This window comes from Euleptes europaea, chromosome 2 (genome assembly GCF_029931775.1).
Source record: "Euleptes europaea isolate rEulEur1 chromosome 2, rEulEur1.hap1, whole genome shotgun sequence".
NCBI lineage: Eukaryota > Metazoa > Chordata > Lepidosauria > Squamata > Sphaerodactylidae > Euleptes > Euleptes europaea.
The window spans coordinates 82,113,034-82,139,729 of NC_079313.1; the positions used below are offsets into that span (position 1 = coordinate 82,113,034).

The window sequence follows — 26,696 nt, forward strand, 5'->3', positions numbered from 1 at the left end:
GAGCACTCAGAGTAGTGGGAACGTGTGGGAAGCCTAAGGCAGAAGAGTCAAATGGTGGCAATTTGGGTTTGGATGGCATCGACTCAGGCCAGAAATACAAAGGGGCACAGCCGTCTGCCTGCCTGAAACCAAAACTCTACCAGTAAATCTACATGTGGTTTTCCAACTGTTCTTCATTGTTTGGTGAAAGGCAACAGCTGCCATGGAAACGGCTGGAGACCAGTTTGCCTGTCAGGCAGTGAAGAAAAAACCATGCTCTTTGGCAGAAGTCCAGGCTGAAGCGTTCCTTTGAGGGGGGGGAAAGAGTGTGTCCCACACACATACACAAACACTTGCGAAGTACTCCAAGTCACAAGAAGGGCCTCTCCACTCCTCAGTGGTGTGCTTGGCTTCCAGTACCTGTTCCATCTTTCCAGCTCAGTTCAACTTAATGTTTCTCATAACTGAGCAAGGGTCATAGAAATCTTATGTATAGTGAAGGGGAAAAAGGTGAAATGTGAACCAGCATGAGTGTCGCTATGTCAGTGACGGCCAAGCAAATAATTGAGGGAAATATTTGACCCAGTGATGATCCAGTACTGTTATCTGTTTAATCGACGTCTCCAAACATCTGCTATCCTTGCCTCATAGGGCAAACATATTCTGTTTTCTTAAACATAGCAGTCAACGATTATTCTTACGCTAGTAGAATGATAATTCACAGTGGGTCGCCGTGTTAGTCTGTCTGCAGTAGTAGAAAAGGGCAAGAGTCCAGTAGCACCTTAAAGACTAACAAAAATATTTTCTGGTAGGGTAGGAGCTTTCTGAAGAAGTGAGCTTTGGGTCACGAAAGCTCATGAAGAAGTGAGCTGTGGCTCACAAAAGCTCATACCCTACCAGAAAATATTTTCGCTAGTAGAATGAGACAGATACGGTAGCCATATTCTTAAAAATATGTTAAGGAAGTATTGACTACTTTTCTATTGGTGACAATTTGGTGCAGTATTGAGTTATCATTGTGTAGTTGATATAAAAGTTCTGCAAGATCCTGATGTCAATCTGCCTATATATGTTCATGTTTTTGCCTGTACAGTTGTCAGCATCTAGAACTTTCTTAGGAATAGATGCTTACCTTGATCATGATCTATCAAAAAAGAAAAGAGTTTCTACTTCAGTTGTTAGTAGTGGTTGGACCCCTTCTGTGAACCCAGATAAAATTTGTAATTTCCCTGTCATTTTGGTGTCAGAAATGGGATGGGTGAAGCACACCAGACTTGGACTGGGCCTGCTGCCATGGACTGGAGAACCCTGGCGCCATTCATAGACCGTAAGAGATCCAGCAGGACTATTTAATACAAAGCTATCAGGACAATGCAGAAGTAAGATCCCAGAAAGTTGTCCTAATGGTCCTGAGACCAGTGATCCCTCAGTCTGGCACCTGTGGGCACCATGATGCCCCTCAATGTGTTTCCTGGTGCTCACGTCCTTCTTTCCTAAAGCATCTCCCCACCCCACCCCAAAACAAAGAGCCAGTCCTGGCTTTCTGCCACCTTGCTGAAGTAGGAGGTCCTTCAGAAAAGTCCAGGAGGTACCACATTTTTGCCTTCATGGAGCAAGCACCCACTGGAAAACAGCTGTCTTCATTATACGATGACATTTGGTTTGGAACCTCCCAACATTTTGTCATTGACCCCAGCTTGTATGGCAGCCATTTTGAAGTTGGTTATATCCCCCCCCAGCCGCATTTTTGTAGCAGTGCCTACTAATTGTTCTCAACATTTCAAAAGTGCTCACAAACTCAACAAGGTTGTGGATCCCTGCCGAACATTCCCATGAGTCTCTTACTTGTGGATCACAGAGGCATAAAGAATCCTAGAGCAGCATATCAGGAGGCCCTCCCTAATCCTCACAACAGCTCTGTGATATGGGTTTAGCAAAGAAATACTAACTTGTCCAAGCCTACCCTTCAAGATTCATTGCTGAATAGGGACTTGAACGTCACTTTATCGTATCTGAAACCAGCTCTCCAAGCTCTGAACCATACTGCTTCTGAGAGTTGACCTTAATACTGACTCCAGCCTCACCAGCATCTATTTAGAAGTCACGCTACTTGTTTTCTCAAGGTTTTTTCCTTTGTACAGGCTGTTGAACTGTACTGAATTTGTCCCTAAAACATATTTTGGCTGGTACAATAATGTCTGATGTTCTTGGAAGCTATACTAAATGTTGAATTTGAATAGAGTGGAGATCTGATGTTGTCTGGCAGCTGAAGTATACAAAACTATAGCACTGAGGTAAGTATGGAAATGTGTGTTTTGAAGTTATTCTAAAATTTGCTGACAGATGTGGCACTAAACCTTAGGGAACAAACTTCTCTCATTTTACCTTACTAAGTATCATAATATGAAATCCTTGTTTTAACATAAAACAAGCATACATATTTTCATCTGTCAGATATTAGTGGTATACTATGTAGCTTCATTGTTTTTATAGGTTTGAGCCTATGAAGTGTAAGCACAAGAGGTAGATCTTTTCCCATTGTCTTTTTTCCCTACAGGCTCCCTAAGACTCCAAAAATTCAGAGGAATCAGAGGAATCCCGAGGACAAAATGCCACAAGGCATGAGAGAGACTAAAGTGAGGAAGGAAGATTGCCCCCAATTGTTCATTCTGCTGATGGAGCAAACATAGTGGAGCAAGCAAGAAGAGGGATAATTTCACCCACTTCCCACTCAATACCACAGGTCCCTGTGTGATATGGCATTTTGTCCGTAAGGCTCCATCAGTCCATAGTGTTGGCTTTTCCCAATGTCCTCTGCCTTTATAACCCCCTTTCTTCATTATGGTATATCATGCCTCACCAGGGTTGCCAGGCCTGGCCTAGCAACTGGCAGGAGATGGGGGTGGAAGGAACTGGCGGGGGCATGACTGCCATCCCTGATGCAATGATGCAACTTCCGGCGAGATCCAGAAGTGATGCTATCATGCTGGGGACGACAATCACTCTCTCCCTATTTCATGGCCCAGTGTCTTCCTGCCACCCAGCTGTGGGTGTGTGTTTTTTGTCTTATGCAGCTTTTATTTCATAGAATCATAGAGTTGGAAGGGACCACCAGGGTCATCTAGTCCAACCCCCTGCACAATGCAGGAAATTCACAACTACCTCCCTCCTTTACATTGTTTTCCATTTCTGTAATCCTAGTCCTACTGCTTTCTTTATCGGAATTCTTTGCTGTCTGACTGACTTGCTTTTATCCAATGAAAGCTCTGTGATACATCAATCCTGAGCAGTGAATAATTGTAATTAATCACTTAATCACCCACTAGATTAAAACATTTTTTCTAACTTCTTGAGTTCTTTTTGGATCCCTGTCAACAAACAGATATGTAACTAGGCCAAAAGAATATACATAAGAATTAACTGGCAGACAAGGTGAAATACAACTCCTCCTGAGGTTAACATACAAAGGATGCTCCACAAAGATATATGCAATTATGTTGATCTTACCTAAGTGACAGAGGCAGATTCATTCTGAATACGGTAAATGTATGAACTACCCCTCCTAACTGTCCAGGAGTAAGCATTTAGTCTGGCCAAAATGAATGCTCTTAAAAGGCTCTGGGAAGTCAACAGATAGGTATAGGAAGGAAGAGATTTCAGAGCAGGAATATCAAGAAATTGGAATGAACAGGTGCAAGGTTCTCTAAAGAGAGAGCTTTGGTAATCCATTAATTTTACGTGATTTCTTACCAAAGCAAATGCTGCATGAAGGCCCAGGTCCTGGATAGCACACCGAGAGCCATATTGATCTGTAAGTGACTTCCTTCAGGAGAGCCACATAGTCCTTGCTATTCAAATGTGACTTAATGAATGGTCTAAATGCTTGTAACCAAGCCTTTGCCTCAAGGGAAGGTTGGCCCAGTTTTGAACAGACAGCCACGCCAGCTACACAATGAGGAATGTTTAATAATTTTTGCAGAAAGAATAAAAGAAGGCGGCCAATGTTTGCATTTACCAAAACTATCCTTATGGCCATAAAGGGATAACTTTTAAGTTAAAGACTTGAACAACAACTTGAACATAGTTTCCTCCTCTATTTTTTTTGGGGGGGGGAGGATTACTGTGCTGCTGGCACAGGTTTTTGCTTTTTTTCCCTTGATGTGGTTCCTATTTTAGATTAGATGAAAAAAAGAATACCCGAATATGAAAATTCCTTCGCTTGTTGGATTTCTTCACCATTCAGAACCCATCTGAAGGATTTCTTTTTTGGAAGAAGACAACTACTTTAGTTTTCAGGCCTTGCTTAATGCAATATTCAGGAAAAAAATTAATCATCTCTGCAGACCAACTCTTGGTCAAGACAGCAAAGCAGTATCAATGTAAAGCAAAACTGGAATATTTCAGTTGGCAAGACCGGGTGGATGACAAAGCTCATTAAAGAAAGTCAAAAACCATTCATATAAAGGCTTAAAAAATGGGCCCAAAAGGCAGCCTAGCCCCTTTATCAAGGTTAAATGGTTCAGTCAGCTCGCCACCATAGCTGCAGGGGACCTCACCTCTAAGGTCTGCACGAAGTTGCTGCATGAGACACGGCAGCCTTTTACCAATCATCGTGCATCACAGTTTTTTTAATCGTCCTTCCTATTTTGTAATCTGCCTTGAGTTTCAGTGAGAAAGGCTACAAATGAAATTAAGAACAACAACAAAAGTGGGGAATGATCTGCCTCTGTGAACACCTTGCACTAGCATTCCATTCCACTGCATCTACCAACAGATCATTCTCCCCCAGCCTATATCTGTTGCCAACAACATCTAGGCTGGCTTTCTTGTCCACACCTACTAGGGATTAGGGCTGTCGATTCGGTTCCATCCGAACTGAAAAAACGGCCGAATTTGCCCTGATTCGGCAGTTTACAGTTCGGATAAAACTGAAGTAAAAAAAGGCGGGAAAAGGACGAGCCAAACTCAGCGAGTTCGGAGGGACACCGAATAAATTTGTGCAAATTCAATGTCCCCAATCTGCCTTTTCCCGCCTTTTGGAAAGAGTCCCGAGAAGGGGTGGGGGTGGCTCTTTAAACAGATCCGCGCTGCCAAAGCGTTGGCAGCGTGGATCTGTTTAAAAACCCACCTGCCCCCAAGAAGGGGTGGGGGCTCCCGAGATCTGTTTAAAGATCTGTTTAAAAACCCACCCGCCCCCTTCTCGGGGCTCCAAGAAGGGGGGTGGGTGGGTCTTTAAACAGATCCACGCTACCAGCTTTATTTGGCCGAATTTATTCGGGAACGCCAAATTTCCAGCCAAATTCCACGGATCCAAATAGGGGGAGTTCGGACTTTGGCATTTCCTGTATAAAAACGGGCCGAATTTTGCCGAATCTGAATTTTGCCAAAAAAAAAAAAAAATGCAACAGCCGTATTAGGGATTGCCAACTTCAAGAAGGGCCTGGAGATGTCCCAGTATTACAACTCATCTCCAGACTACAGAGATCAGTTCCCCTGGAGAAAATGGATGCTTTGGAAATAGGGTTGCCAACCTCCAGGTACTAGCTGGAGATCTCCTGCTATTACAACTGATCTCCCGCCAATAGAGATCAGTTCACTGGGAGAAAATGGCCGCTTTAGCAATTGGACCCTATGGCATTGAAGTCCCTCCCCAAACCCCACCCTTCTCAGGCTCTGCCCCAAAAACCTCCCGCCAGTGGTGAAGAGGGATCTGGCAACTCTATTTGGAAAGTGGACTCTAATGGCATCATATTCTGCCGAGGCCCTTCCCCTCCCTAAACGGCACCTTCCCCAGACTACACCCTCAAATCTCTAGGAATTTCCCTACCTGGAGTCAGCAACTCTAATACCTACACCATGGGTCCCCAAACCTTTCAGCCTATCAGCACCTTTGGAATTCTGACAAAGTATGGTGGTGCAGCCACAAAGTGGCTACTGCTGGAGGAGGAACCCGCCACAAAATGGCTACTACAGCTTGCCTTCAGTCACACAGTGAAGCTTCTTGTACTATGGAGGCAGCTTTTTGCCAAAGCAACATTTTTAAAAATCTGCACAGCCAATCAAATCTCCAATGGCTAATTAGAAGCCTTGCTGGGGAAAAGCCCAACCTGGCCCTATCCACTTTCTAAATGCACTTGCCGTGTGCCAAAAAGATGCTGGGTGCTATGATGCCCACAGGCACCACATTGTGGATGCCTGGCCTACTCAAACAAAAATGAATTACACCACAGACAAGCAAACTAATTGTAAAAATGCCTCACTCCTGGTCAACTACCCTAGTGCCTCCGAAAGCATCATAATACCTCCAGTTGTGTTAGTTCCAGTGCTGCATAAGCTCCACAGTCAGTGCAATAACTATGTTTTGGGATGGGCTTGACAGCCTCCTCCATTCATGGTCAACATCTTCGGTGGGTTGGGCTTCATTAGTGTCATGATACTGAGAAAGCTGTATGCTACAGATGCACTGTTGATAAGCCAGCTTCCCCCAGATGCTGCCCTGTAATTGTCTGGAGAATCTGTGGGAAAATCAAGGGGATTTGCTAGGGGGAAATCCCATTAGAAGAGCAAAGCATGAAATCCAGGGAGAGAGGGGGTTGCAGAGCTTGCAAGATGCATCCCTGTCCAGACACGGGTTAATTAGGGATCTAAGTTCAGGGGGAGCCAGCAGACACAATTACAATTATTCTGCGAATCCTGGGTTTTAGTTCCACACAAGCAAGAATGGCAGCAGCACATACACACATACACAAATTCATCTGACCAGTTCATCAGGTGGCAAATAATCGGCAGGAGGACAATCATTACTAGTCAGAAAGACAGGCAGACTCAGAACAGAGATTCTGTGCCTTTGGTAGCTGCATAGAAAGCAGAATTTTGGCTGTTGCAGCTTTTGCTCAAAGTCCAGCATCATGGCAGGAAAAATGGCTCCCTGCCAAATTCCCCCATTCTAAATAATTAATAATGTTGCTAAATAATTACTAATGGTGCATAGGCAACCTGCCCCACACTGAATCTGGCAACCCTGCCAGACAGCTGTCTGGTCCCATCCTCATCCTACATTCAACCAGCATAGCAGGAAGTAAGCAAGGAGAAAGGAGCATCTGAGATTGGTGCCAGTCTTTGGTGCTTTCCCAATTATTGGTGGTTGGGTAACATGCCTCCCATGGAAAACGGACCTAACTGACACTTGCTAAGTACACACAGGAAGTCAAAAGCAGAAGTTCTAATTAGAATTCAGGAGTCCTGGCTTCCACTTGCCCACTCTCCTGCAGCCATTGCCCTTGAACTGCTAGGATTCCTAGAAAGAAGGAGGGGAAATGAGCAAATCAAGGTTCTTACTATTGTGGCAAACATAGCACTGGAAAAGAAAGCTTCTTCTGGGGCCCATTTATTTGCTCAAACCGTTGACCCATCAGGATCTTGCTACTGAGCAGCTCCCTGGAGAGGCAGCACATATTTTTGTCCTAAATAAATAAACAAGCTAAATCGCAGTAAATGTTCACTCTGAAACAAGCCTCCCTCTGAAACAAGCAGAGGGAGGTTGCCTCAGAGACACTTCCTAGGTTCCTGGCAGTGGGGCTGCCAATATAGATTGTTACTGCCGGAGCAGCTCAGTTCCGCTTTCTATGGATGACGCGCAGAACCAGTCCCACACAGCAATAAGTAGACATGACCATATGGCAGAAACAACATACGCGCAAATCCCGTATCACTGAGTTGTCCTACAGCAAAACAGACAGAGATCAGACAGCTTTCAGCACCGGACCGAATTAGAATTGAGGAAGGGGGAGGTGGAGGGCTCAGACTTAACCCTGGGTCAACTGTCACAGAAAAATTGCTAAGAGGAACAACTGCATGACATGCTACAGTGAAGGCCTGTCTATGCATATATAAGGTCACAGATGGCTCCAACTCTTTCCCATCATCTGACTTCTGGGATGTCAATGCAAATGGCAGGGAATGATGGAAGGCAGAGGAGGAGGGAGTTACCTCCTACCAGGGAAATGGGTAGTGCATGGATCTTTACTTACTGGTACTTTTGGCATTAGCACTGACAACTACTTTTGAACAACTCCCAAATCTAATCAGGGGTAGAATATCTCACTCTCTTCTCAGGCATCTAAGCTGTTCCTCCTTGTTATTTATTCCAAACTTTATCTCCAAAGGAAAGTTTGAGTCCTCCACCCACACCAAATATTTGCCTAACTGTTTGTCAATTCCCCCTTGTGCACAGTGCCCGCACATGAGTATTCTCCATGTTGTCCTCACTATCCCTTCATGCCTGCCACTAGGGCTGTCAATTCGGTTCGGCCCGAACTGAAAATCAACCGAATTTCCCCTGATTCGGTGCTTTTCTGTTCGGACGGATCCGAACTCAAAACTGGCGGGCAACCGGGGGGGCCGAATTCAGCGAGTTCGGGAGTTCGCGAATAAATTCGGCAAATTCGGCCGTCAGTAAGCAGCATAACCTTCAGTAAGCAGCATTCTCCTCCCCCGGCCAATCGGTGGCCAAGCTGGGTCTTCTTCTGGCCAATCAGTCAGGATTGAGTACTGGAGGAATCAGCTGATGTGCGGCCCGGCCAGGGAGAGAGAGAGAGAGAGAGAGAGAAATCCTCGTGTGTGTGGGGGGGGTGCTTGTGCACATTCACTCCTTTCTGTGGCTGCAGGGGGTGCATTTTTTGGGGTACAGACACAAAACTTTCACTGGAACTTCAGATGAAGCTTCTTAAGGTACCCCCCAAGTTTTGTAAACATTGGGTCAGGGGGTCCCGAGATGTGGGCTCCCCCTTTTTCTTTCCATGGCTGCAGGGGGCGCATTTTTGGGGGTGCAGATCCCAAACTTTGAGCAGAGTTTCAGACCAGTGTTCTTAAGATACCCCCCAAGTTTTGTAAACATTGGGTCAGGGGGTCTCGAGATATGGGCTCTCCCCCTTTTCCCTCCCTCCCTTTTCCATTTATGTGGCTGCAGGGGGCGCTTTTTTGGGGATATAGCCCCCAAACTTTTAGCATAGCTTCAGTGAATTATTCTTAAGATACTACCCAAGTTTTGTAAAGATGGGTTCAGTGGGGGCAGAAATATCGCCTCCCCCCCTTTTCTCTTTCCATGGCTGCAGGGGGCGCATTTTTGGGGGTGCAGATCCCAAACTTTGAGCGGAGTTTCAGCCCAGTGTTCTTAAGATACCCCCCAAGTTTTGTGAACATTGGGTCAGGGGGTCCCGAGATATGGGCTTTCCCCTTTCCCCTATTGGGATGAATGGAGCAGCCGATCCTGTGTGCATCTCCTCTCCAGAGCAAACGTTCCGTGCCTAATTGGAATCATCTTGGATTACAGCCCCTCTTGATGGAACAGAAGACAGCCACAGTAAGACCCCTTTGGGGGCTTTAATCTATAATTTTTCTCCTGTGTATGTGTGTGTGTGTGGGGGGAAAGCAGAGTCTGTGTGTGTGTGGGGAGGGAGCAGTTTCTGTGGGTGGGGGGGAAGCCAAAGGGGCTTTCGTCGGTTCTGCCTGGGGTGTGTGTTCCCCCTCGAGTCTCTCGCTCCCTGGTTTGAGGGGGGAGGTTTCAGTTGTGTGTTGCAAAGGTGTTGTTTAACAAGGTTGTGTTTGCAGTTGTTTTGCTAATTTCTCCGCTGTTGTCGGGGCTGGGAGCTTTGTGCGTGGGCGGCAAGCTCTGCTGAGAGATGCACATTAAGGGTGGGGGGGACCCCTTTCAGGGCCCATATCTCAGCCCCCCCTGACCCAATCTTTACAAAACTTGGGGAGTCTTTCAATAAACGTCCTTTGAAGCTCTGCCAAAGGTTTGGGACCTCTAAGCCCAAAAATGCCCCCTCCAGAGCCGCGGAAAGGAGCGGTTGTGTTTTTAATGGCTTTATTCGGCCGATTTTGTTTCCGAACTTTGAATTCCCGCCGAATTGAACGGATCCGAAGTGGGGGAGTTCGGACTTCGGCACGTACCGAACCCACAAGGGCCAAATTCGGCCGAATCCGAACTGTACCGAATTTTTTTTTTGACAGCCCTACCTGCCACCACCTCCCTCACTGCCAGAGGGCATTCTGCCACCTTAAAAAAAGAGTTATATAACGCTATAGCAATATAGCAACTACTTTTTTTGTAAAAAAAACTGGCAAAAGGCCTGCCAGAGGCAGGGGGGGAAGGAATGGTGGGTACAAGGGGATATGGAATGAAAACGACTTTGACTGCGATCTTTCCAGAAAGACTGCAGCAAAGCAGGCTGGGGAAACATCAGAGTAAACCAGAGGAAAGGACACAGAAGGAGAACAAACAGAGGATAATATTGCTTGGACATTCTGGAAAAACCTCAGTTTGAGAACCAGGGTGGAGCAAAGCAACCGTCTGGAAGCAGCCAGAGACAAGAAGGGTTTCATGTACTTTCCCCCTCAAGTTGCTGTGATCCCAGAAATAGCATTAAACCCCAATGCCCCCCTTCAAAAGGAACCCAGAAGGATTAGGGGTGTGAGCAGAGAGCACATACGGGCAGCTAATGGAACATGTCAGGGATGTGCACATTTCCCTGCATCCCTTCTTTCTCTTCCAAAAACAAACAGATGTCATAAATATGGCAGAAAGGAAACAAACACAAAGTCTTCCTGCCTCTTCTACATGTACACACCTAGACCTGTCTCCCTGAAAAGCAGATAATTTTCATGCAACAAAGAATGTGGTTTCATGAGTTAAGAGTTTTCACCCCTGCATTTTTAGTGTGCAAGTGACTATGGTTATATCTCCCACCCAGATGATTGGCTGTTTCTGATAAAAAACAAAACAAAAATTAAAGTGCAGAAAATTGGTTTGCAGCATTGTGTGACAAAAAGTGCAATCCTATGCAGTCTAAGCACATTGATTTCATAGGATTGCACTGTGAGAAGCCTGGGTGTGTCCAGTTTTCTAGACCCACAGTGGCCATGGGCTATACCATCTCCAGAAGGCTTGGATTGGAGAAATCTGGTGCAGCCAAGGGTTTGCAAAGAAGACTGGATATTGCCTACCCCACAATCTCCTCTCCACATGAGAAAAAGCACCACAGAAGAACACTTTTGAGAACATCCCAGTTGGTACCATAAGTGAGAGAAGCTTTGCAGTGAGACACAACAAGGTATCATGGATGGAAAGAGGATGTTTTAAAAAAATGGATCTAACTATCCAGTCCATTCCTCAGGAGCTACCAACGCTGTTTTGTTATAAAGGAAAGCACCCACATGCACAAGTAGGCAACCACCCTTTTTGGTTTTGATAGTTTTTTGGGGGGAGGGGGGGCTGTCCTTGCTTGCCTCAGTTCCAAGTGAGAAAAGCACAAGCTCCGACGTAATCTGCAAGGCACTGAAAAGAGCTCCCTTCTATCTTCTCTTCCCCAAAAGCAAAAGTAACTTGAATTTTTTTAAAATGTAACATAGCAAACGATGTGTGTGTGTGTGTGTGTGTGTGTGTGTGTTTGTTTGTTTGTTTTTGCTGATTCTCTCTTCCCTGCTAGCCCTCCTGCTGCCTCTTATGCTATTCCTAGGGGATCCTCCCTGCCCCAGGAGAAGCACTTCAAGGGGGCATTCTGAGCTGTGGCAGGATGGAGGAGGTAAGGAATTCAAACTCTGCATTTGGAAAGTCCTGCCTGCAGAAATTACCAGTGGATCCAGCTAGCATTCTCCAACAAAGGAAAAAAAATCAACGGGAGAACTGACCCCGAGAGGCAGCTTAGTCAAACAGGACACCAGAAATCAGCCAAAAGGATCATGAATTACAACAGCTCATGCGGAGCACACAAAGATATTGCAGAACAAATAATCAAAGATATCAGAACCAACTCAGAAAGCTGTAGGAGAAAAACACTTATTCTGAAACAGTGGGCAGAGGAGGACCAATTCAGGATTCTTCAAAAAAAGCATCAGAATTTATTTGTGACACGCACTGGAGGGTGGATGAAGAAATTTGCCTCCCCCAGCTGAGAAAGTTTTCTTCTTTAAAAACAAATGCTAAGGAAGGCTAAACTAGAAGAGCCGCTCCAGGGTGTTTTTGTTGGTAAACAGAACCTGCTGCAGGTGCCCCAATTCAGAGCCGGGCCACGGTGGAGTATTTAACCCTTTCCCTTGCATCTTTTCTTAACCCCAAATGGCCTTCTGAAGGCAACTGTATGTTTTCCCTGACAGAGAAAATACCATTCATGGAGGCTTTTCTAAGATTGACAAAAGAGCTGAGGAGTGAATGAAACCTCCTTTCCCCCTCAACGCTGCCCTGATTCATATGAGGAGGATGGCAGCTATTTACTCACAGAAACCGTTGAGGAGTTCCATTTACAGATCTCCCAGCATCCCATCTAGTTTAGGCCTACGACACCAGGAAAAGGCAGTCTGGGACAAAGGGCTAACATCCCCCTTAAAGTGGCATGCCAAAGAAAGTGGGAGGTTGAGTGGGATAACATTAGTCCATGCTAGGGTTGCCAACCTCCAGGTACTAGCTGGAGATCTCCTGCTTTTACAACTGATTTCCAGCCGATAGAGATCAGTTCACCTGGAGAAAATGGCCACTTTGGCCATTGGACTCTATGGCAGTGAAGTCCCTCCCCAAACCCCACCCTCCTGTGGCTCCACCCCAAAAACCTCCCGCCGGTGCCGAAGAAGGACCTAGCAACCCTAGTCCATGCCAAACTCTCTGTGTATCTAGAGTGTGGCATGGACTAATGCTGTCCCTACAATGCCTGGCTCACAACTGACCTATGCGTACCGTGCCACAGCAGAGCTGGCAAAAGTGGGATGAGAACAGCAATGGGAGCATAGATTAAACTGCAGAGCCAGAGGGCACCGTGAGAGTGACACAGGATTGCCTCCCCATACGCTGAATTCAGGCCAGAGGCACCCAGGCCGCATTTTTGATTGGCCAATTTTCTCACACAAAATCACCAAAAGTAAAAGATGTAAGTGCCCGGGATGAAGGGAACTGAACTGTGCTCCTTTGTGGGCTGCCCTTTCAGTTAGTCACATAGGCAGAAGTATGTAACCAGTTCATGCAAAATAATAATCCTTGAGCAGTTATACAGCACTTTCAGCATTCAAAGCATTTCAGATACATTATCCTGTTGTAAACCTTATTACGGGCCTGGGAGGCAGGCCAGAATTTAGCCCCATGTTGTGGTGGAGGGAGGGGTGAAGGTGTGTAGCTTGCTTAAGGCCACCTTTTGTGGGAAATACATGATTCGAATCAGAGACCCCCAAATTACGTCTCATTATCTCAGGCACTATGTCCCTGGGACGCCCAATGAAATCTGGGAACAAAGACTGCAACCTGCACAACCTTTGGCGGTTATCAGCTGCAGAGGCTGGTAGAGAATAGACACCTGATTAAATGCTCTGCACATGTGCCGGGTTTGGATCAGATAAACTATCTATAAGAATAACAGTAAAAATTGTACCAAATGCCATGATGTATGTCCTTCAACAAGATCCTGCAGTACAAACATACAGCCTCTGTATGTGCTACATATAGCACATACAAATCCTGCTACAAACCCTGGGCACTGGTTTGCACGTATCTAAACTGAAAATTCACACACGCCCTTTTCAGACAACATGGTGATTGCACATGTCAGGAGGATGAGTGTTTGCCAGCCAGACTATAATATATGAAAAGTACTATTATGAATCATCTCACTTTTAGATCACGCCCTGGAATTTTAGGCCAAAGCTTTCTGAGCCATAGTTAGGGTTGCCAACCTCCAGGTACTAGCTGGATATCTCCTGCTATTACAACTGATCTCTAGCCCATAGAGATCAGTTCATCTGGAAAAAATGGCCACTTTGGCAATTGGTCTCTATGGCATTGAAGTCCCTCCCCTCCCCAAATCCCGCCCTCCTCAGGACCCACCCCAAAAACCTCCCACCGGTGGTGAAGAGGGACCTGGCAACCCTAACCATAGTTCAGAGATTACTAAGGGTAATTTCTTGCAATACTTGTTAATGTTAGGTAAAGGTAAAGGTCCCCTGTGCAAGCACCGGGTCATTCTTGACCCATGGGGTGATGTCACATCCCAACATTTCCTAGGCAGACTTTGTTTACGGGGTGGTTTGCCAGTGCCTTCCCCAGTCATCTTCCCTTTACCCCCAGCAAGCTGGGTACTCATTTCACCAACCTCAGAAGGATGGAAGGCTGAGTCAACCTTGAGCCAGCTACCTGAAACCAACCGTCGGGATCGAACTCAGGTTGTGAGCAGAGCTTTGGAATGTGATACTGCAGCTTACCACTCTGTGCCATGGGGCTCCTCTTTAATGTTAGGTATGCATAAAAATACAGGCACTTCTCTACAAAGTACGTGGCAGTGGAGTTCAGAAAGGCACAGGACTCTGCTTTTATGCATGCTCACAAAGATGATCCATGGAAGCAACTGCAGAAACAAAGTATTATGCTTCTAATCAAGACAGACAGAAGATGCCAATATTTCCTAGAATACCAGGCAAAGACCAGAAACCTGCCAGCTTCTGAGCTCCAACCTCCGACCTAGTTAATGTCTCAGTCTCCCCAAGAGCTTACTGCCAGCAATCTGCTCCTCGTTTTGTGCTTCATCTGCCTCTGCTATCCCGCTACCCTAACTCAAGAATTGATAAGGAATTGTTAATCTCTTTGCTTCTAAACTCTCCAGTCTTTCACATCATCACTGTGCCTTCTAGGCCAGCAATGTTCCTCATGCTAAACATCATGTACGTTGTCAGAGGGATGACTGGGTGTCTGCTCCACCATAACCATCAATGGGAGTGTAGTCTACTAGGTCCAAACACAAAGCAGATGGTTTATTATTTTCTGTCAGCCCCACCTCCGCACTATCCTAGTTTGCCCTGAACAGGAGGTTTTAGCACCTGCCTGGCCTGCTCTGGGATTTTCTTTCCTGTCAATACAGCACGCTACTGACACCGTTTAACCCCCAGAAAACTCAGCCCCGTGGCTCAAAAAAACACAGTCTGTACAGCATGAGCTAAGAAAGCAGAAGGCTGTGGGGGCAGGATTGTGGGGGTAGCACAAGAAGGAGAAATCCTCTGGGGACTGAGTAGGAAACTGAAAGGAAGAGACAAAAATCCATCCAGGGATAGCAGGGCAGATTGAGGAGGGAGAAAACTACCAACTGGAACAGCGCAGAACTGGAAATACGATGGCTGAAAATACCCATATCGGCTTTTTTTGCATGACAACTGTTAGCAGAAGCTGAACATGTACATATATGTACAATTGCCCCTCAAGGTTTCAACCTCATATCAAGGCTGGAGGTACCCTAAGCACTAGGGTTGCCAACTTCCAGGTAGCAGCTGGAGATCTCCTGCTATTGCAACTGATCTCCAGCCGATAGAGATCAGTTCACCTGGAGAAAATGGCCACTTTGGCAATTGGAATCTACGTCATTGAAATCCCTTCCCTCCCCAAACCCCGCTCTCCTCAGGCTCTGCCCCAAAAACCTCCTGCCAGTAGCAAAGAGGGACCTGGAAACCCTACTAAGCACCCTGGAATTTGAAATAGTTGCCTACCACTGCTCCTAATAATTAATTCATTGTTATACCCCTGCCTAGCCACTCATCCCTGGTTATCTTGATTATCATTAATATACCTGTTGCTTGGGTTTGGTTGGAAACTGAACAACAGAACATTAACATCCCTTGAAGGTTGAAAATCCTTCTCCCCAGCCCTTGGAATGTGAAACCCATCAGAGTTCAGGGGATGGAAAATACAGCACAGTTGAATTTTAAAATGGACATGGTCGGAGGCAGAAAACTGAGAATTATTTAGTTGGAGTTGGCTAAAAAACGAAGCATTCTTAGGGTGCAGTGTCTCTTTTTGGACTCTTTGATGCAGGATCAGCTGCCAACTTTATGGGGCTACTTGAATCCACCATGCTCTGTTTAAACAAATCAGATGTTACAAATACACTATAAGTCTCCCGGTTTCTTCCATTCAAAGGAAACAAAGTCCTGTAGCTTCGCCTCTGGTCCTCTCACCACTCAGGGAAGTGAAGTTGTCCATAACAACATTATTCCTTCTTGCCCTGTTCTTGCTCTCTTGTTACAGAAGGGAAACTAAGACACAAAGAAGCTAGATCCTTTCAGGATTTATGCTTATATCTTTTACATTCATACAGATATCAATTCCTATGGAAGCTATTTCAGCTTAAATCTGACATTTCCTACAGCATAGTTTTAAACATTTTAAATTCAAGTAAAATTTAATTTAGGACTGATGAATGCCAACGTTTACAAAGCATTTCTCCCAAAAACCAGGGAGACCATTTAGTGACCATCCATGCAAGAGTGGGAGGTGGAATTCCAGGGTCTTCACAGCACATCCTGAACACCTACACTACCCAACGCACACAGTTAAACTGGAGACAATGGAGCGAACTAGCAGAAACCTCCCATGTTCTAGTTGTTCAGCTAGAAACCTCAGAAGAAGGGGCACAACTGGAATCATGGCAAAGATTATGCAATGTGGAAAATAAAGAAGGGTTTGCATCTTTACACAATTCAAGAGGTAGCATAACTCTGACAGACCAAGTTCAAAAGGAACTATAACTACCTCATTGGATTCTGCACTCTTAGGGACGTTTCACGCTTGCTGCAATGGCAAAACCTATTCTGCAACTAAATGTAGGTTCATCAAGCAATGCATCCCAGCACTCCCAACAACTGAACCTGTACAATACATATATGTATATGTAAACTATTGAATGGGTACATCTTAGGGTTCCCAGCCCCCACCAAAATGGGGAGAGGATGACAGCAGCATCCCAAACATATTGACATCACTTCCAGTGCACACAGGATGTGATGGAAGCGCATTGCCAGCAAGGACTCACCCCCACCCCGATAAGTCCACCCCACACTCCACCAACTGGGACCTGGCAACCCTAGTACATCTTTAAAATTATGATGTATGAAACGGCCAGTGACATGGCCTCAAATGTAAACCCAAGATCTTTGGCCATTGTCACACTGGTTATCTGGGTTCAGCCCTGACCTGGATAGCCCAGACTAGCCCGATCTCATCAGATCTCAGCAGCTAAGCAGGGTCAACCCTGGCTAGTATTTGGATGGAGACCTCCAAGGAATACCAGGGTCATGACGCAGAGACAGGCAACAGCAAACCACCTCTGAACATCTCTTTCCTTGAAAACCCTACAGGGTCACCATAAGTCAGCTGTGATTTGACAGCACTTTCCATCACCACTATCTGGGTTCAATGCTATTGTGCAGAGGGTTTTTCCCCCCTGCTTCCCCACAGTATTGTGGTACATTCATACATCTCCCCAGGTTTCCCGGGCTTTTCTCCATTCTTTCTCAAACATGCTGCAAAGTTTTGGAAAAGATGGTAGTAAGCCTCGATGGCTGCCAAGTGGTCAGAACTGCCAGTTTTCTGGCAAGGGCAGAGGATCCTCCAGCTCTTGTTTCCCACTCCTGCAGCCAGTGGGGAAAAATAATGGGGAAAACAGCATCAATGATGGTATGACACTACTCGGAAAAACCAGAAAGTGAAACCAATCCTCCCTAGGAATTACCAGAAACACTATGGTTTTACCATGGATTTTCCAGAAATTCCTATAGAGCTATGACATCACTTCTTGGTTTTCCCTAGAAGTGACATCATGCCATTGCTGACAGCGCTCCCCATGTCCCCATCACACTCCTGGACCCCTGATGTGTGGATAGGAAAGTCTGGATTTTCCTACCCACTTAGCAGCTATTTTCCCTGACCTTAGTATGGCCATTTCCTCCCACTACCACCAGGTAGTTAAAAAAAGAAAAAAAAGTAAATTCACATTTTTATACCCTGAGGAATCATCAGGTTCCCCCACCCAATGTATTTATGCCCTGCTTTTCTCCCTAATGGGGACCCAAATCAGCGTATATCATTCTCCCCCCCACCCTCCGTTTTATCCTCACAAGAGCAGGGATACATGCCCAGATCCTAGTGCAACACTCTAACCACTATACCACAGTACCTAACACAAGACTTACAGGTGCTAGGAATACAACTGGACATTAGTTTTCCTTGGTTTTACTGGCCACATGGCAGAGAAGCGGCACCAGGGACAACCTGCCCTGCAGCTCTCAATAACCAGTGCTGGAGAGTGCCAGCTGCAGCAATTTCCCCCTGACACCAGGGGCTTGGGTTCCCATGCCTCACAGTCAAGAATACCATTCAGTGCAGCTCTGATGACAGCCAGGGGCTGTGGGTATTATCAACACTCCATCTATCTACCCAACATGTAGTATTCCCCAGCCTCCCCTCCCACCTCCGGTATTCCTGTCCCCACAGAGCAGGTGCAATCTGCAGCCACCATGCTGCGAGTTTAATTGCTGAGACTCATGGACAGCTGCTCTTAAGGATCTCTAAATTGGTCTCTGGCAGCCAGGCGGTGGTACGGAGGGCTGCATTAATAAGAGGCAATGTGCAGCAGCGCCCCTGGGACAAGGAGCTCCTCTCCCCTCTGCCTACGTTTCCCAATCTCTCCTCCTCAGCTCCTCTGCAGAGCCTCTGATCATCTGGAATACCTAACTGCTGCACTTGTGAGCAGAATGGGGGGGGGGAGCTTGCCCATTTGTCAAGGGAGAGACTGAAAACATTAACTGTGTTCTGCAACTACTAGCTCTGCAAGTTCCAACTTGATGTAAAAGTTCCCACAAGAGCCGGCCCAGAAAGCATACATTTCACCAGGACTGCAACCTCAATAGCTTCACCATAATAACAGCTCTGTATGGGAAAAAACACATGATGCACACTTGACAATGGGGTTGTTTTGTTTTGAACTTCCACAGCCAGTTGGGGCCGGCTTTAGCAGAAAGTCTCCCACTCAATTTTGGACACCACGTACAAAGAAGGATGCACATCGGCCAAATAATATTCAGAGAAGAAAAAGACGAGAAAAGAAATTGCGGGGATTAAAATGCAAAATTATGACATAGAGAAAGACTAACAGTGCTTGGATTGTTTAATCTACAGAAAAGATGGTTAAATAACCATATATCTGACAGATTGACTCAGTGAAAAGCAAGTGATCTCTTTTTGCCGCTGAGAGGAGAGCAAGAGTCAGCGGGCTGAAACTGTAGGAAAGCAGATTCGCTCTGTAAAACAGGAAGAATTCCTCTGCTGAGAGAATGGTGCAACCTAATTTTTGGATGTCGCAGAATTACTTTCCCTTGGAGTAAAAAAAAAAAAAAACCACATGAATTAGCAATAGAATGGCTAGGGAATACAAATACTACCCATGGCAGGGATTTGGATGACCTGACCCGCAGGGCCCCTACCAACTTAATGTACAGCTCTCAAGACACATTTGCCACCTACTCCCACTCCTACCACAAATACCTCCAGTCCCACAGCCCTGCTAAACCGGCACAGTCAAGACTGCTATAGGCAGTCGGCAGGTTTCATGTCATATTGCACACACTACTGTCATTAGCTCTCCCTTATAGCTAACGCCAACTGCATCACAAGCAAAATTTGGACCATAAACTCCACTCCTTGATGCCTAGCAGAAACCCTGTCAAACGGGTGCTGCTACACAAGGACTCAAGAGAAATGAACAAGTAACAACTAGTCACTCTTTTGAAGGAGAGGGAAATTATAGGTGCTGGTCAGGCTAGGAGAGGTTCCTCCGAGGAGCAACAAGAGAAGATAATGTATTTCTCATCCCATTTCTGCCTGCCATCCTTGATAGGGATGACTTTTCAGTCAATGCAAGCTCTCAGAGTCTTGGTTCTGGAGACAAAGACTTCAGTTTGGCCATGGATCATGTGAAGTTTGGAGGTCATAAAAACCTCCTCTGCCCAGAGTAAATACCACACATGGAGGTGAAGAAGCAGGAAGTAAAAGAGTGTTGTTGTTCTAGCTCATCCTATCCAAAAGCCTCCAATTCCTTCTGAAGGCACAGGCTCTGGGCCTCTGCCTTTGGGGAAAAAACAGGCAGGCAGATTATCAAGCCACCAAGTCTCCTGCGGGAAAGGAACATGCACCAGACTGCATTTGGTCCAGCACTGAGAGGGAGGCTTGGCATTAGCAGCAAGCTGACAACAGCCTGATTCACAATGAAATTTAGATGAACTGCCCACAGTGATGGTGAGCTACATAAGGCCTGTAGGCTTTATCTTGCCTGCCCAAGTTGTTTCTCCCCATTTTCAGCCCACACCAACACGACATGTTTTTGCCCACGGATCAGTCATCAGGGGAGCGATTCTTCCAGGAAAAGCACTGGCAAGCTGGGATACAGCCTACAGACATTCAGTTGTCTGTCCAAAAGTTAGGTTGGCTCTGGCTATGTCTTTAACACATCAGAGCCCACAGTATTTTACATGCATGATGCTCATCATGTACACAACACTACATCTGAAGCACATCTTCCCAGTCATTTCCAGTAACATACTTAAAGATGAACTGAAATAATGCCACCAAAATGATGGCACATGATCTTTAAATGCGTCACCACAAATGACCAAAAACACGTCCTTTTTAGGAATGCACTGAATATCACTTGCACACACAAGTCTTTCTGAAGCTGCAGTTATGTTTAATGTAACAGTATTTCAACAACTGCCTTATGAATGAATCAAGTCTTGGCATTCTGAGTGGCTGAATTGATTCTGACCAGAATCGCTCCCTTCTTGGGATCAAAATTCTAGAAGAAAAAGTGAATTAAAATTAAGCAACTGCATTCTTAGACTGGTTCTCCATGTTCATGCTGTAACTGAAATGCCTCTCTTACTCTGCCATTCACAGAAACATTTCAAATGCCTGCAGTCCTAAGATTTTTCCACTGGTCCTTCTGAATTTCCCCTGCTTGGATGAGCATGGTTTTCCTTAGCATTAGCTACAGACAGATAGCTCTGCTGTATACCCTGCAAAGCTCTGCACCGGGACAGTGACATTTAATTTAATTTAAGTGCAGTGCACAAGGATATGGCATCATAATACAGAGGAAACGAGGACTGTTTGGGCTAATTAAAGAGGGGCAGACTCTTGTCTCTGAACAAACAGGCAGTAAACTCCACTGACAGGTTTGCCCAATATTACACCCACCTTGGGCACACACTCCACTTACACATTGTGGAACAGTTAGCTGTGAGCCCATTGTAGAAAAACCACAAGCAGTCTTGAGGCACCTTAAAGAGTAAGGAACTTATTTTGGCACAGGTTTTTGTGAACCACAGCACACTTTGTCAGCCTGCTCAATTGTAGGTGCTGTCTTGGAGCGCTGACAAGGCGGTAGCAAGTGTTGCCTCACAGAACTGGCAAGTACCTTGCTCTGCTTCCACCCTGAGCCCTGTTCTTCCAATTACCACCATGTATAAACTCAGAATTCAGGAGGTCAGACCTATCTAATAAATGAATAACCAGAGAACCCACCCACCGTGCATTCCTCCCTCCTCTTCTGCACTGCCCTGGACACCAAAGACAGCTCTGATGCCCACAAACCGTCTGATGTTCAACACATATTCAAAGAAAGTCAGTTTTATGGAGAATTAACCTCAAGTGGTTGATTCTATTCAAATGGAAAAAGTAATTTGGAGGGAGATGTTTATTTGGCAGGAAAACTGGAAGCCTGTGGAAAAGGTGAAAAACCGAGAGACTGCAGCTTCAGCGGCTGTGTTAAAGCAAAGACTGGGGCAGCCAACTGGATCTGCCTGTGAAAAAAGGCCTGCCATTTGGCTATGAAGAATCAAACAATTATAAAGTGATCTATGTAGCTATTGCTGAACATAAAACCTACAACGTGAGAGTATCAGTTAAAAAGGTTGTTCAAACTGGCAAATAGGTAACAGTCACTTACCTACTTGCCAGTGTTTAAAAAGAAGGGTTATGTAGGAGTTTGTTCTCCATGACAAAGAACTTTGCCGTTGTTATTAGATTCCCCCTCTTTGAGGAAAAGCCTTGGCTTCTGCAAAAAAGGTTGACCGAGATCTCCCTCATATGAGAGACAGGAAACTGAACTAAACCGTCTTTCTGAACAGTGTGATTTAGACTCAAATCCACAGCAACACCCACACTATCTTACCTGAAACAGAAACCCTCATGATTGCCTCCAAAGGCCTGTTGTTATCCAGGGCCCTGCTGAGACGCAGCTCTCCAGTGCTGTGGTTTAGAAGCACCAGCTTCAGTTCATTGCCTTGTTCAAAACTATAGGTAAGATTATCGGACACATCAGGGTCATAGGCCGGAATCATCCCTATCACCCCGGTAGGGAAACTGCTGGACTTGTTTGTGATGTAGTTATTGAAGATGATCTCAAAGTTCTTCAGGACAGGTACATTGTCATTTTTATCCAGCAAACGGACATGCACAGTAGCCCGACTCACCAGTGGAGCTGAAGTGGCCTGTACCACAATGACATATTCAGACTTGGCTTCATAATCTAAATCCATCAGGGCTGTCAGTTCTCCTGAGAAGATGTCAAGCTGGAAGACCTCAGGAATGTTACCCTCTACTATCTGATACATGATCTGGGCATTGGTGCCCTCGTCTGGGTCACTGGCAGTGATCCGGGCCACCACTAAACCAATGGGGCTGTTCTCCTCAATGAAGATGTCAAACTCATCCCGTTCAAAGACTGGAGGGTTATCATTGACATCAAGGACAGTGATATGGACATCAATAGGAGTCCTCATGGCTGGTACACCCTTATCAACGGCATACGCCCTCAGCTCATACAGTGGGACATTCTCCCTGTCCAGCCTTCGCAAAGTTCTAACAATGCCCGAGGTTGATTCAATTATGAAATCTCCATCCCCATCATCTCCACCCTGAAAGGTATAAAACACCCTGCCATTCATGGCAGAGTCTCGGTCAGTGGCTGAAACCTGCAAGACACTAGTGAAGGCTGGGACATCCTCATATACAGAGCCTTGGTAGCCATCTCTTAAGAACTGCGGTGGATTGTCATTTACATCAGTGACTAGTATCTCCAGGTAGGTGGTGTCTGATTTTTGTGGGATACCATTGTCTCTGGCTGTAATCGCAAGCGTATAAGACACCTGGTCCTCATAATCCATTTCCATCTGGGTGGTGACAGCGCCAGTGTCCATGTCAATCTTGAACTGAGGGATGCTGTCTTCCATGAAGTAAGTAATGCGAGCATTCTCCCCTGTGTCCTCATCTGTAGCGCTAATGATCACTACAGTGGTGCCCACTGGCCGGTCCTCATTGATGTTAACAGTGTAATGAGAGCTCTGGAACACGGGACGATGGGTGTTGGCATCAGTCACGTTGACGAAGACTTGTGCCGTGTCCAGCCGAGTGCCATCAGAAGCTGTGATAGTCAGCAGATACTGGCGCTCTAATTTGTAATCCAAGGGTAGGGCCAAAGTGATAAGACCGCCACCACTCTGACTGGTGATGGAGAAGCGATTGCGGGTGTTTCCATTGGTGATCTGGTAGGTGATGACACTGTTGACATCCCGGTCAATAGCAGAGACTGTGAGGACGCTGGTGCCCACAGCAGCATCTTCATTAAGACGCACGGCATATTCCTTTTGGGTGAATTCAGGGTTATTGTCATTAACATCCAAGACAGTAATGCTGACGCTGGCTGAAGAAGTCATCGGTGGGATACCGTGGTCTCGGGCCTCAACACCAAAGTTGTAAAAGTCCACCGCCTCGCGGTCCAATTCGGAGGCCACCACAATCCACCCCGTGTTGTTGTTGATAGTAAAAGGGAAATCAGAGCTGGTGTCAACCAGAGCATACTCTAGCCGGGCGTTCTCCCCAGAATCTGCATCAATGGCTTGGATGTGGATGACAGAATAGCCAACAGGCACATTCTCTAGGACTGTGGACTGGAAAGGGGTGCTGACAAAGATAGGAGCGTTATCGTTTACGTCCAGCACCTGGATGGTCACCAGTCCACTGATGTTGGAGAGGGGAGGCCTTCCTCCATCCTGGGCCCTAATGCGAAGGGTGTACTCTTTATTCATCTCATAGTCCAGCTGACTGACCACGTCAATGTTACCTGTCTGGGCGTCAATGTAGAACTGGCCCCGAGTGTTGCCGCTCATGATGCTATAATGCACTAGAGCATTGCTGCCTTTGTCGCGGTCTGTCGCATTTACCCGGAGGACGTGTGTATTGGAGGCCACGTTCTCCGGTACCTGCACCACGTAGCGCTTCTCACTGAACTGTGGCGAGTTGTCGTTGTCGTCCTCCACCGTGATGTGGATCGTGGCCGTGGTACTCCGCGGCCCAGGGTCTTTGCCTTGGTCGTTGGCTTCCACGATCAGCCGGTAAGACTCCACGGCCTCTCGGTCAACCAGGCCATTGGTGCGGATGACCCCGGACTTCGGATCGATCTCAAATATCCTGTTGGACCCGTCGCCGTTCAAGACGCGGTACAGGATGTTGGCGTTGGGGCCGGCGTCGCCGTCGGTGGCCCTCACCGTCAGCACCTCGTAGCCCACCTCCAGGTTCTCCCGCATGTTCTCTTTGTACTCTTGCTGCTCAAAGACGGGGTCGTGGTCGTTGGCGTCGCTGACCGTGACGGTGAGGGTGGCCAGGGCCGTGCGGCGGGGGACCCCGTGGTCGGCGGCCATGACGCGGAAGACGTGGGTGCTTTTGGTTTCGCGGTCCAGCTCCTCCGCGGTGCTCACCGCCCCGGTCCGGGGGTCGATGGCGAAGAGGGCGTCGGAGCGGCTGTCGAAGAGGGCGTCCATGGCGTAGTCCAGGCGGCCCCCCTCCCCCTCGTCGGGGTCCAGGGCCCCCAGGGAGATCACGGGGGTCCCCGCAGGCCTGTTCTCCGGCACCGACGCCTGGTAGGTGGGCTTGCGGAACTGGGGGCTGGCGTTGGCGCCGCGCTTCCTCCGGCCGCCCCCCGGGCCCGGGGGCCCCCACGCCTCCGGCCACTGCTCGGCCAGCTGGCGCGGCGCGGCGGCCAGGCCCAGGCTCCATTGCACCGCCGCCTCCCCCGCCCCCCCGCAGCGGCGGCACAGCAGCCCCAGGCGCCGCGGGCGGCCGGCGCGGAGGCACAGGGGCGGCAGCAGCAGCAGCAGCTCCCCGCCGGCCGGGGGCGAGAGGCTCCGGCCGCCCCCCGCGCCGCGCACCCGGCAGCGCGGCCGGCAGCCTCCCCAGGCGCTGGCCGGCGGCAGGGGCAGGGGCAGGCGGGCGGCCGGCCCCAGGCACAGCGCCCGGCGTGGCCCCCTGCGGAAGCGGCCGCCCGGCTCCTCCGGGGCCGGCAGCAGGCGGCTCAGCAGCGCCCGCCCGCCGCCGCCGCCGCCCCGCCGCGCCAGCAGGTGCGCCCAGAGGCCGCGGGCCGGAGGCGGCGCCGGGCAGAGCCACAGGACGGGCGGCGCGGGGCAGCCGGGCGGCGGCGTGGCGGGGGGGGCGCTGGGGGCGCAGGGCCGGGGCTCGGCGGGGCTCGGCGGGGCGCGGGAGCCGGGGAGCCCCAGCGCCAGCAGCAGGAGCACAGCCCGGCCCGGGGCGCAGCCGCCGCCGCCGCCGCCGCCGCCCATCTCCCGCCGCCGCCTGCAGTCCGGCCTCCTGTCTGTGGCTCCGTCCGTCCGTCCGCCCGCCGGTCAGCAGCTGCGTCTCATGCCAAGGGGGAGCCCCGGCCGCCCGAGCAGGTCCGCCGCCGCCGCCGCCGCCGCGTGCGCTCTCCCCGCCGCCCGCGCCACTCTCGCCGCGCGCCCGGCCCGGCTCCGCTGCGGCAGCACCTCTGCGTGGCTCCTTGCCACCGACCGGCGGCTCTTAAAGGAGCCGCGTCGCGCTCGCTGCCGGAGACGCGGCCGCGCGGTGGGGCCGGCCCTTTCCACGTCGCCACATGCTCCCCCAGCGGCGGCGGCGGCGGGGCTCCTGGTCGCCGCCCGGGTTTCTGTTTCCAGGGGCTGGGGTCTTTGAACATGCACAGAGTGCAGCAATGCCTCGCTCTTGCGAGTGACCATAGCCAGCCTGCGTCCGCTTGGGGTGATGACAGGTACACCTCCCAGGTAATTCGCAGTGGGTCGCCCTGTTAGTCTGTCTGCAGCAGTAGAAAAGGGCCAGAGTCCAGTAGCACCTTAAAGACTCACAAAAATATTTTCTGGTAGGGTAGGAGCTGTGGCTCACAAAAGGTCATACCCTATCAGAAAATATTTTTGTTAGTCTTTAAGGTGCTGCTGGACTCTGGCCCTTTTCTACTACCTCCCAGGTAGGCATCATCGTCCTTGCACCCCCTCGCTGGCCAAGGCTTGGCCATGTTCCACCAGCCTCTTTCATGGCCAGCGTCTGGTGCCCTTTCTCTCTGTAGAAGAGCAACCAGTTGCTTGTCCTCCTGTTGACATGTAGCTGCCACTGAACAGGCTACATCAGTCCCCCAAAAGGAGCAAAATAATGGCCTGGATTTACCAGGAGACCGTGGCCATTTATGCACGGGAGGTTTTGCCTTGGATCTGCTGCTCTCTAGATGCACATTTCCCCCATCTGAATTCCCAAAACTCTGCATGGGGGCTTATGTTTGAGTTCTGAGAATTTGGATAGGAAAAATGTGCATCTAGAGAGCGACAAATCCAAGGCAAAACCTCCCATGCATAAATGGCCCTTGTTTGCAAGGAGAGCCTGTGAGCTACTACCAGGGGTCACTAAGAGTTATCTGGTTTCAGTGCCAAGAAAGACACAAAGCAATAATTTAAAAGTGTGCATTTGAGCATATGACGAGTGCCCTTCCATAACAACCAGTTCCTCTAACCTGGGATTAGTGGTTTGCCTGGCATTGCTCACTTTA

The 26,696-nt window shown here is 48.1% G+C and overlaps 1 protein-coding gene across 1 annotated transcript in view; it reads right to left on the reverse strand.

The window, feature by feature from the left end:
* The window catches only part of CELSR2 (cadherin EGF LAG seven-pass G-type receptor 2), a 120,277-nt gene extending 94,828 nt beyond the window's left edge, over positions 1 to 25,449 (reverse strand). Inside the window, exon 1 of the mRNA XM_056844804.1 lies at positions 22,008 to 25,449. Within this exon, the coding sequence (XP_056700782.1) occupies positions 22,008 to 25,449 (3,442 nt within the window). The remainder of the gene's footprint in view (positions 1 to 22,007) is intronic.
* Between the last annotated feature and the right edge of the window lie 1,247 nt (positions 25,450 to 26,696).